This window comes from Chiloscyllium plagiosum, unplaced genomic scaffold (genome assembly GCF_037043375.1).
Source record: "Chiloscyllium plagiosum isolate Xiang-an unplaced genomic scaffold, Cpla_swu_hap1 HiC_scaffold_26, whole genome shotgun sequence".
NCBI classification, from domain to species: domain Eukaryota; kingdom Metazoa; phylum Chordata; class Chondrichthyes; order Orectolobiformes; family Hemiscylliidae; genus Chiloscyllium; species Chiloscyllium plagiosum.
Window position 1 is genome coordinate 42,148,533 of NW_028270164.1, and position 12,904 is coordinate 42,161,436.

The 12,904-nt window shown below is 41.2% G+C and overlaps 1 protein-coding gene across 2 annotated transcripts in view; it reads left to right on the forward strand.

Annotated features, from left to right (window-relative positions):
• Positions 1-12,904, forward strand: part of LOC122563263 (T-complex protein 11-like protein 1) — a 56,624-nt gene that overhangs the window by 7,647 nt on the left and 36,073 nt on the right. For both annotated transcript variants that reach the window (XM_087973652.1, XM_043716907.2), the window contains one exon: positions 12,682-12,814. In XM_087973652.1, the coding sequence (XP_087829778.1) occupies positions 12,682-12,814 (133 nt within the window). The remainder of the gene's footprint in view (positions 1-12,681; positions 12,815-12,904) is intronic.

Here is a 12,904-nt window from a genome sequence, read left to right on the forward strand (position 1 = left end):
AAAAAATATTTGTAACTACCCTTAAAGTCTAGCTGAGTGATGACAGTTAACATAATTTCAAGCAACTAACAATTATTCTTGAACCTCAATTTAAACTTGCTTTCAATAAAGACCATTGAGGTAGATGTAGTGGGCTGGTTTCATAATTATTCGGTTTTCCAGATTTGATTGTCTTTTTGGTCTCCACTACCCTGCTTACATTATCAACTGAGAGAGCTGGGACATAGGTACAAGGATGACTTTGAGTTAATTTCCTGTTAGCGGTTTTTTGCTCCCCTTTCCCACTCCAGACAGTAAGATGTCAGACCTTTCTTTTGCAATTCAACCTGAAGGCAAAGCAAGGTCAATAATAATGCCATGAAGTGAAAATCGTTACTGTCTCGCACCCTAGAAGGTTTTAAAAAAAAAAAAAATAATGGTTACTAAGTGGTCAGTGAGTTGGTCACAAGGGACATTAGTAGTGGAAGTATAGTGGGCAAGGTTAAAAGCTCAATTCACACATACGAGGTCTTACGAGGAAAGGCTGAGGGACTTGAGGCTGTTTTCTTTGGAGAGAAGAAGGTTGAGCGGTCACTTAATAGAGATATATAAGATAATCAGAGGGTTAGATAGGGTGGAGAGGGAAAGCCTTTTTCCAAGAATGGTGACAGTGAGCACGAGGGCGCATAGCTTTAAGTTGAGGGGTGATAGATATAGGACAGATGTCAGAGGTAGTTTCTTTACTCAGAGTAGTAAGGGTATGGAATGCTTTGCCTGCAATGGTAGTAGATTCGCCAACTTTAAGTCGTCATTGGACAAGCATATGGACGTATATGGAATAGTGTAGGTTAGATGGGCTTCAGATTGGTATGACAGGTCGGTGCAACATCGAGGGCCGAAGGGCCTCTACTGCGCTGTAATGTCCTATGTTCTATACATAAGAACATCTGCATGGAATAATTAATTACAGGCCTCTTGTAGCTGAATTATTTATGATATTTAAAGAAAATAAGAGAACAAAGCAGAAAACATTTCAAGTCTAGAGGGCATTTTTTAAGGCAAGAGCAGAGAGAGATTTAAAAAAAAAAGTCATGAAGGGCAATTTTTTTTTAACAGAGGGTGGTTCACGTGCAGAATGGACTTCCTGAGGAATTGGTAGATGTGGGTACAGCTACAATATTTAAAAGACTCTTCGGTAAATACATGAATAGGAAAGGTTTGGAGGGATATGGGCCAGGAGCAGGTAGGTGGGACTAGTTTAGTTTGAGATTATGGTCAGCATAGATTGGTTGGATGGAACGGTCTGCTTCTGTGCTGTCTGACTCTGACTCTGTGACTATGAGGCATGAATAGGATAAGGAAGTGGGATTAGGGTGGATGCATTGGATGGGAAGCCAGCAACAGCATAAGCTCAACAGAAAGGACAGCCTCCGGCAGTAATGATACTTCTATGTTGGTGTTGCCTTGTGGCAAGTCACATGTTAACTTGTGTAATACTAACAATGAGATAGATAATGGTCTGCTTGGGGACCCTGCAGCCTTTGATATTAAGTTTGATCATTTTAGGGATGAACACTATCTTCCATATCCTTTAATTACTCCTGCACCCCAGGCCTGATCATCACATGAGCTATTCTCAGCACAGCCAATCCATTTCACCTATTTATGATCCTCATTACCATCTTTTCTCCTTGTTGACTGACTATTATCCATCTTCTTGTTTGTCTAACTATCTTTCACCCCCTTTGGCTCCATGTCCACCTATCCTCTCACTCCTTTAACTGCCCTCAGCCCCTATGTACCACCCTTTCATAATAAAGGGTCATTGGACCCAAAACATTGACTCTGTTTTCTCTGCAAAAATATTAGGAAGACTGAATGCATTGCTTTTGGTCATTAACTCTATTCTCTGGCCAGCTATTCCAACCTCTCCTTGGCCATAACATGAGCTTGAACCAGACAGTGTGCAACATCGGTTTCCAATTTTAGCTGGTATCAGAGCTCAGCACTACTGCTGTTGAAACCCTAGTCTTCACCTTTCTTACTCTAGACTAAACCATTCCAAAGTTTATCCTGGCTCGTCCCTATAAACTTCAACCCATCCAAAACTGCTCCCATCCTAACTTTAACAGGTTCTGTTCACCCACCAATTGACACTTGCTTCCAGACTGGTAATGCCTCAATATTAGAGTTTCATTCTTGCTTAAATCCCTCCAGAGCATGACCCTTCACTCTCTCTGTAACCTCCTCCAGTCTGGCACCCTTTACGATATCTGCCCTGCTCTAATTATGGCCTCTTAAGTAGCCCTGATTTTAAGTGCACCCAATGTCAACAGCCATGTCTTTGAAACACTAAATTCTTGAACTCACCTCCACCCCTTCCCTAAATCTCTCCACAAATCCAACTTTCTCTTGTAAAATTCTCCTTAAAATCTACTTTTTTGATGATATTTGATGATCACTTATCTTTGCATCTCCACTGTCAGATGTTGTCTGACTTTACTTTGTGAATTGCTATTGGGTTGTTTAACAATGTTAAAATAGAATGTCAATAAATTGTTGATGTCTATACTGCTCTTTTCATTGCCGGTCACTGGGCTTCAATGCTGTCCAGAGAGAATGAATGAAATGGTCAAATTTCTGACAATTGTAAAGGCTTCATTGTGAATTGAGTTTAATGGAAACATAACACAATGCTTTTATGCAGAGTTTTCCCTTAAAGTTTTATTGAGACAAATTCATGGTACCAGTCCACCATGGCCAGCAGTGGTTTTTCCCATGCAGTATCCATTCTTCACCTCCATTAATTATGTAAGTGGACACCTTTCCTGTGGGATCACATGGCCAGAGGGGTGGACAGGCTCACCATGGTTGGGCCCATGAGCTGTTCATGCCATTGGCACCATATTTAAAGTGCAGCTACACACCATTTTGGATGCTGTAGGCATCCTGATGAACCTACCAAAATGACCGATGTGCCAGACTCTAGATGTGATGCTCAAGATGAAAGAAATTCACACCATGTTTCATCGGTAACAGAAATAAATCATTTCAATGTAGCATACGTAAGAGCAGTGAAAAGAAAGGGTGACTAATTTATTAACTTAAACTGTACTCCTTCAAAAGTCAAACAGACACATTCAATTTGGATTTAAACAGTCAGAACACAAACTGTTTAGCAAACATTCTATGGATAGAAGAAGAACATATACAGAATAAGCAAAATCTGGTGTCATAGTCATTAGACCCTTAACTTCAGATTTTTAAAAAAATTGAATTGAAACCAAACTCTGCTTGAAAGAAATCCTCACAATACTCTGGAAAATTCGTCAAACATGATTTGCTTTTCATAAAACTATGCTAACTCAGTTTGATGGTGTTGAGCTTTTCTAAATATCCTGCTATTTCTTCCTTAAAAATTGCTTCTAGCATTTTCACAAAACCAAATGAGAGAGAGCAGTGGTGGAGGCAAATTAAATCATCTCTTGCAAAAGAGAATTGAATCCTTTATCTGATGAGGAACAATATGTAGATCTGCAGGGAAATTTTATCTGGTGAATTGCTCTTGCAGAAAACATGACACAAATGTGTCCTGTAACCATTCTAAGATTCAATTTAATATTGCCTGCTAAACTTTTTTCTCAAATTCTCTCTTTGCTTCTTATATTAACTTTGTCAATTGCCTCTTGCACTTCCTGGTTATTAAATGTTTGTTAGTGTTTTCGTTTTATTTTCAATTTTATATCTTCTGTCTTTCAGGACTGTTTAGTCTGGATGCTTTACCCTTTCCCTTTAAAAGGAAATGCCTAATCGGCACCCAAACTAACTTATTACAGAATACTTTCCATATTCCTTTTTTTTTTTTTTGCTGCATTACTCTACAGTAGTCATGGTTATACAGCATAGAAACAGATCCTTCAATCCAACCAGTCCACACTGACCATAATCCCAAACTAAACTAGTCCAACCTCCTGTGCTTGGCCCATATCCCTCCAAACATGTCTTATTCATGTACCTCATAGAGATGTACAGCATGGAAACAGACTCTTCGATCCAACCCGTCCATGCCGACCAGATATCCCAACCCAATCTAATCCCACCTGCCAGCACCCGGCCCATATCCCTCCAAACCCTTCCTATTCATATACCCATCCAAATGCCTCTTAAATGTTGCAACTGTACCAGCCTCCACCACTTCCTCTGGCAGCTCATTACCTACACGTACCATCCTCTGTGTGAAAAGGTTGCCCCATAGGTCTCTTTTATATCTTTTCCCCTCTCACCCTAAACCTATGCCCTCTTGTTCTGGACTCCCCGACTCCTATCCAAATATCTTTTAAATGTTGTAACTGTACCTGCATCCACCACTATCTCTGGAAGTTCAATCCATGCACGAATTACTGTTTATTTAAAAAAGAGTTGCCTCTCAAGTCCTTTTTAAAATCTTTCTCTTCTCACCTTAAAAATATCCCCTCCTTGTCTTGAAATTCCTAACCATCGGGGGAAAAAACACCTGCCCTTCACCATATCTATTTCCCTCATATTTTATGAACCTCTATAAGGTCACCCCTCAACCTCCTGTGCTCCAGTGAAATTCAGTATGTGGGCTACCTACTAGAAAAGGTGCAAAACTTGACCTACTCTTGGGAAATAAGGCAGGACAGGTGACTGAGGTGTCAGTGGGGGAGCACTTTAGGGCCAGCGACCATAATTCTATTTGTTTTAAAATAGTGATGGAAAAGGATAGACCAGATCTAAAAGTTGAAGTTCTAAATTGGAGAAAGGCCAATTTTGACGGTATTAGGCAAGAACTTTCAAAAGCTGATTGGAGGCAGATGTTCGCAGGTAAAGGGACAGCTGGAAAATGGGAAGCGTTCAGAAATAAGACAGCAAGAATCCAGAGAAAGTATATTCCTGTTAGGGTGAAAGGGAAGGCTGGTAGGTATAGGGAATGCTGGATGACTAAAGAAATTGAGGGTTTGGTTAAGGAAAAGAAGGAAGCATATGTCAGGTACAGACAGGATAGATCGAGTGAATCCTTAGAGTATAAAGAAAGTAGGAGTATACTTAACAGGGAAATCAGGAGGGCAAAACGGAGATATGAGATAGCTTTGGCAAATAGAATTAAGGCGAATCCAAAGGGGTTTTACAAATATATTAAGGACAAAAGGGTAACTAGGGAGAGGATAGGGCACCTCAAAGATCAGCAAGGTGGCCTTTCTGTGGAGCCACAGAAAATGGGAGAGATACTAAATGAATATTTTGCATCAGTATTTACTGTGGAAAAGGTTATGGAAGATATAGACTGTAGTGAAATAGATGGTGACATCTTGCAAAATGTCCAGATTACAGAGAAGGAAGTGCTGGATGTCTTGAAACGGTTAAAGGTGGATAAATCCCCAGGACCTGATCAGGTGTACCCGAGAACTTTGTGGGAAGCTAGAGAAGTGATTGCTGGGCCTCTTGCTGAGATATTTGTATCATCGATAGTCACAGGTGAAGTGCCGGAAGACTGGAGGTTGGCAAACGTGGTGCCACTGTTTAAGAAGGGTGGTAAAGACAAGCCAGGGAACTATAGACCAGTGAGCCTGATCTCGGTGGTGGGCAAGTTGTTGGAGGGAATCCTGAGGGACAGGATGTACATGTATTTGGAAAGGCAAGGACTGATTCGGGATAGTCAACATGGCTTTGTGCATGGGAAATCATGTCTCTCAAACTTGATTGAGTTTTTTGATGAAGCAACAAAGAAGATTGATGAGGGCAGAGCAGTAGATGTGATCTATATGGACTTCAGTAAGGTGTTCGACAAGGTTTCCCATGGGAGACTTCATAGCAAGGTTAGATCTCATGGAATACAGGGAGAACTAGCCATTTGGATACAGAACTGGTTCAAAGGCAGAAGACAGAGGGTGGTGGTGGAGGGTTGTTTTTCAGACTGGAGGCCTGTGACCAGTGGAGTGCCACAAGGATTGGTGCTGGGCCCTCTACTTTTTGTCATTTACATAAATGATTTGGATGCGAGCATAAGAGGTACAGTTAGTAAGTTTGCAGATGACACCAAAATTGGAGGTGTAGTGGACAGCGAAGAGGGTTACCTCAGATTACAACAGGATCTTGACCAGATGGGCCAATGGGCTGAGAAGTGGCAGATGGAGTTTAATTCAGATAAATGCGAGCTGCTGCATTTTGGGAAAGCAAATCTTAGCAGGACTTATACACTTAATGGTAAGGTCCTAGGGAGTGTTGCTGAACAGAGACCTTGGAGTGCAGGTTCATAGCTCCTTGAAAGTGGAGTCGCAGGTAGATAGGATAGTGAAGGCAGCGTTTGGTATGCTTTCCTTTATCGGTCAGAGTATTGAGTACAGGAATTGGGAGGTCATGTTGCGACTGTACAGGACATTGGTTAGGCCACTGTTGGAATATTGCATGCATTTCTGGTCTCCTTCCTATCGGAAAGATGTTGTGAAACTTGAAAGGGTTCAGAAAAGATTTACAAGGATGTTGCCAGGGTTGGAGGATCTGAACTACAGGGAGAGGCTGGACAGGCTGGGGCTGTTTTCCCTGGAGCGTCGGAAGCTGAGGGGTGACCTTATAGAGGTTTACAAAATTATGAGGGGCATGGATAGGATAAATAGGCAAAGTCTTTTCCCTGGGGTTGGGGAGTCCAGAACGAGAGGGCATAGGTTTAGGGTGAGAGAGGAAAGATATAAAAGAGACCTAAGGGGCAACTTTTTCACGCAGAGGGTGGTACGTGTATGGAATGAGCTGCCAGAGGATGTGGTGGAGGCTGGTACACTTACAGCATTTGGATGGGTATATGAATAGGAAGAGTTTGGAGGGATATGGGCCGGGTGCTGGCAGGTGGGACTAGATTGGGTTGGGATATCTGGTCGGCATGGACGGGTTGGACTGAAGGGTCTGTTTCCATGCTGTACATCTCTATGACTCGAAGTCCCAGCTTATCCAGCCTCTCTTATGACTCAACTCTTCCATTCCCTGTGCTAAGTCCCTTCTTAAGACACTAAAAATTAGTAATTCCCCAAGTGAACCTTATTACATGTGATATTTTCAGGTAACTTTCCATAATTCCTCTGAACCAAATGATGTTGTGATCAGTATGAACTAATCAATTTCCTACTTTTATACTCCATTTGAACTAATTCATCTCCCAGAATTATGTCAAGCATTGTTTGCTTCTTTAACTAATGCCCTCCTGAGTATAGAATCAGAATGTCATCTTTTTATTTATCTTTGCACTGTTTTTCCCAGTTTCTGTTAGGAGCATTAAACTGGTCTAAATGCTTTTCGAACTTCCAGCCAACTTTGCTCATTGTTTTCCTTCTCACTATTTGGAACTTCGTGGTTTAAAAAAAATTCCCAATAATTTAAAGCCCCAATATAATTGTAGTCATGATTTGGAGACGCCAGTGTTGGACTGGGGTGCACAAAGTTAAAAATCACACAACACCTGGTTATAGTCCAACAGGTTTATTTGGAAGCACTAGCTTTCGGAGCGCTGCTCCTTCATCAGGTGATTGTCACAAAGCTAGTGCTTCCAAATAAACCTGTTGGACTATAACCTGGTTTTGTGTGATTTTTTAACAATGCTCACTAGATACACTCACAAGAAGTGTGACCCTTTGGACAGGTAACAGAGAGACACCCAACAAATAGGGGTAGAAGATAAGAGACAAAAAGGAGGGTTAAGAAATAGATCGATTACATTTCTCACTTTCAACACAAAAGGAAAAAGAAATTTCAATTGATTTTCTTTATTTTCCATTGTTTGAGTAAATTTGTACAGATGTTTAAGATGCAGATTGAAAAGTGCTTTATGAATAAAGAGCAAGAGCAGGATTAAACACCAGTCTAAGAAACCAGAAGTTGCAATATGTGCTCCAACAATTTGCATTTTCTTGAAACAAAGCTTCTTAAATAATAGATTAACAGTTCAATCATTGTATCTATTCCTTGTAATAGTAGGTCGCATTCTTCAATTAATAAATTCTCAGAATTTAATTCAAAGCTTTGGTGTTGACTGACCTGCTGTGCATTTCTGGTATTTTAGCATTAGTTCTACACGTGTGGGAATATCTGATAAAAATGTGTGCACTATTCATTGAAAAGCAGAGTCCAACCAGCATCATTAATACAGCCTAAGTGGTCATTTATCTCTGTTGTTTGTTGATCTTTGCTCTGCGCACTTGGCGGCCACATTAACAATGATGACCACACTTAAAATGTACTTTCGTATTTGTGAAGTGCTTTGGGGCACTTGAGGTCATGAAAGCTGCAGTAAAAATGCAAGTATGTTACAAGGCAATAAAATTAGGACGTCATAAAGTGCAAGTAGAGAATTGGAGTGGTTTGCACCAAACACCAAGTTGTTACTAAAACAGAAATTGCTGGAGAAACTCTGCAGATCTGGCAGCATCTGTGAGGAGAAAGTTAATATTTCAAATCCAATGACCCTTCTTCAGTTATATATCCAAGTTGTTACTGTCTGGGAATGTAATGACCCTTCATCTTAGTCACAGCTGTGTTGTAAATTTGTGACACTGCTGCCTCTGAGTCAGAGGTTTGTGGGTTCAAGTCCTACTCCAGGATGAGAGTGCTAAAATCAATGCAGCACTTTTGTCACTTAAATCAGGTTACCTAGTCAAAGAATAGATTACTTGGTCATTATCACAGTTGTTATTTGTGCTACCTTCCTTTGTGCAAAACAACTTGCTTGTTTTCTCCAGCAGATTCCTAACTGCCCTCTGGGCAATTAATGCTGGCCTAGCTAGAGGTGCTGACATCCCATGAGTGAATAAGTAAGTGTACAAAGACTATTTGTGTTAATTCCAAGTGCAGAGAGCCAACTGAGACACATCTGTGGTTGGCCTTCCCATTGCTCTCATACCTGTGAATAAACGGATTCTCCAACAGGAGGTGCCAAGGAACAGTGATGTCAGTCAGAATGACAATGGATCAGGCAGTGGAGATCTTTGTTACAGGTTCCATTCGTTCTGCACAAGAGAAATTGTGCACGATGCCTTTAGATGTCTCATAGCTTGAAGACAAAAGCTGTGGTAATTGGACTCAAAGCAGCTGAGCTGTAGTGTCCACGATTACAAACACATGCAGCTGTATATTTCTAGACAGCCACTGTCTAGACACCCAGAGCAAATGAAGGGTATGCTTACAGATTATAGCATTTCAATTTAATACCATTTCTGTTCAGAGGTTAAGGGAATGCTTATGTTATCATTACCTGGTATAGTGAATTGATGTGAAAGCTTTAACACGTTCAAAATAAAGTTACTTTCTAATTATGTCAACTTAAGAGACCCACCTATTCATTAGTCAAAGCAAGGAGCATGCATGATATTGGCCCCCAGTTATGAGTAACTCCTAGCTGTTTTGAAATGTGAAGCAAATAGATAGATGCAGTATGCTCTGTTGGAATGGAGACCAGGGGCCTCTTGCTAGTTGCTCAAAATCGACATTGTCCATCTGAATTCCAAATAAAGTCCACAAACAGGAGCTTTTACCTGTACATTTACTGGTTTTCTCCACACTGACTGTAGTAGCATAGTGGCAGCCTGGAAGTAAACATTTGGCAAAGAATCCCAATTCACAGGCACGCTCTACAATGGCATCATGAATTAGGAATGCAGCTTTCAGTCTTCTACTGCTTCAATACCTTTCATTACTGAGAGGTTTTGGTTCTTGGTGATTTCACTGAAAAGGATAGGTAAAAACGAGGACTGCAGACGCTGGAAACCAGATTCTGGATTAGTGGTGCTGGAAGAGCACAGCAGTTCAGGCAGCATCCGAGGAGCAGCAAATTCGACATTTCTGGCAAAAGCCCTTCATCAGGAATAAAGGCAGTGAGCCTGAAGCATGGAGAGAGAAGCTAGAGGAGGGTGGGGGTGGGGAGAAAGTAGCATGGAGTACAATAGGTGAGTGGGGGAGGGGATGAAGGTGATAGGTCAGAGAGGAGGTTGGAGTCCCTCTCCCACTGCAACTCCCAGGTCATTTCCTCTGCCCTGAAGCTCTTCAACCATATCCTGAAACAAACTTGCTCATCAATGTGGACTTCAGCAGTTTCCTCATTTCCCCTTCCCCCACCTCACCCTCGTTCCAAACTTCCAGCTCAGCACTGTCCCCATGACTTGTCCTACCTGCCTATCTTCTTTTCCACCTATCCACTCCACCCTCCTCCCTGACCTATCACCTCCATCCCCTCCCCCACTCACCTATTGTACTCCACGCTACTTTCTCCCCACCCCCACCCTCCTCCAGCTTATCTCTCCACGCTTCAGGCTCTCTGCCTTTATTCCTGATGAAGGACCTTTGCCCGAAACGTCGATTTTGCTGCTCCTCGGATGCTGCCTGAACTGCTATGCTCTTCCAGCACCACTAATCACTGAAAAGGATGACTTGTTTGTAGTGCCTACTTTAAGTATTTTTGTTTTGCTTATAAAATCTCCTCCTTATAAATGTTTATGATTGTGTGGCAATTTGAATATTCTTCTAATTGTACAATAAAATCTGATCAGTTAATTGTCCCAACAAATGCTATAAAATTATTTTAATTTATGAATCTAATCTGTAAATTACTACACTTACTGCACACGGTCTCATTCCCTGCCCATGTACAATGTCTTATTGGGTGCTCTGGATAGATAATGAGAGCTCCATGTGTATTTGCATACCATTTACTTTGCTGAAATTAGTGAGCAGGTTAGTGTCATTGTGATATTGTACTAATTCTGTTGTCTGTATGGTGTCGATAACTTTGAGTTTAACATGATAAAGACACTGGATTGATTATGTTCTGGGTGTAACTCACACCTCTCTTGACAGCAAGGATGGTAGTGTCTACTGCTTTACAATTAGATACGTCAACATCATTAAGATCTGATCAGTCAAGTCACCATTGTCTTACCAGACCACAGGGCTGCACTCTCTGTAGGTGACTGGTGTTCATTTAATTTGAAGGCCACTGTGCCTCAGGCAAGGGGAGAGGGTGAGACAGAGTCCTTCATGGTAACCTCCGGTACTGCAGGGATTGAACCCACGCTGTTAGCATCACATTTTCTCAAACCAACCGTCCAGCTAACTGACCAAAAGCTAATGTAGAACTCCTTGTCTCCACCACAGACTGTGTTTGACATTAGTGGAATGGGGGGAACTAAACTAACATGAGTATTAACCCCTTCAGAACCATCACTGCATACAACAGAAAGTGAGGCTGGAGATGGAGAAGTGTTTGGAAGGACAGAGGCATCAATTGTGGAGTTTTTGAAGAACAAAAGTGACAGAACAAAAGTGACAAAACCAAAGGTCTGACATTTAGAGGAAATCACTCCCAACATCAGTTAGCATGGGGGGGTGTGAAGAAAGGAAGTGAGGTGGTCATTAAGTTATTTACTATGAACCAGGAAAGCAGGAGGTGAGTCTCATAGAGAATGTGAGATTGGTGTAATGGAGAGAGAGGGGATGTTATAGGGCTACACAAGAGAGGACTCCATGAATGGAGTGAGGGAGAGACGAGAATGTGGCATGCTGGACAGGATGGAAGAAAGGAAGTAGTTGTGGTAAGAGGACAACTTGTCTTTGTCCTGGTCAGTCCATGTTCTCCTCACATTTTTACTGGAGATAAAAGCAGCAGTGGGGAAAGATTTTTAAGGAGGCTTTGGTAATGAAGAAAAGCTATAGTTTATCTTTGTCCATTAGAATTACTGCCTATTTTGATAGAGAGATGGTGGTGGGGCTTGTTACTATCAAGCCAGAAATGATGAATGATTCAACTATGCCTCGGTTACCATTGGACTTGGTTATTTTAATACAATTCTGACCAGCATCCCATGTGATATACACCGGAAACTCGAGGCCATCCAAAGTTCTGTTGCCCGTACTTTGATTCACACCAACAGTTATTCGTCTATCATCCCTATAGATAGAGCTACACTTGCTCCCATTTTAGCAGTGCTCCAAGTTCAAAACTCTCGTTCTTCTTGTCAAATTCCCCTATGGCCTCTCTCTCGTCAGCATGTCTTCAGTATCCTTTAACTTTACAATCTTTTGAGATTTCTGTATTCCTAGAATTTGGTTTTTATGATTTTAAAATCTGTAATTTTAATTGCTGTTCCACTGGTGGCTACACTTCCACTGTAAAGGCCCCTCTAGCTTTAGAATTCCCTCCTGAAACCACAATATATCTATCTCACATCATACTTTAAATTTCTTTAAGCAAACTTTCTTTAGCCCTATGTCACCTCATGTAGCTCAGTATCAAATCTTGTTCAATAAAACTGCTATGAAACACCTCAGGATGGTTAACTATGTTAAAGGCACAATCCACATACATTTTATGACTGACATGCCTATATCTGCATGTTTTAAACTTCAGTAAAGAAGGGGCTTATACAAGAGGAATGACTATGATGGGAAACGTGAAGGTTTTCTTGGTGTAAAACAGAATCAAACGTACAGTTGTGAGAGCACATTCACAGCAGAAGAAATAATGTGGTGATTGGAGGGTTAAACCTTAGACCATTGGTTTATAGCATTATTAATTTGAAACTACCTCTATTTTGTTCCAACATTATAGACATGTACATCCTGGTCACTTGATTGTAGATCTAGGGACTTGTATCACAGTAATGTTGAAAGTAAAGAAATGCTGTCTGCATTATGTCCTTTCTACAGCCAGTCCTCCAAGACTAGTATCCATGACGGAAGTTTTGGAAACCGCACGAGATGTGTCCAACATGGCCATTGCACATGAAATTGTCATAAACAGCAACTTCCAGATTCAGAAGATGGAATCTCCTAAAAACAGGTAAAGGTCTAAATTAATGAGTTGACTTTATCAATTAAATTACTCCTGCATCCTTGATGAATCTGCAAGTTTCTCACCAAAGTGTTTGAT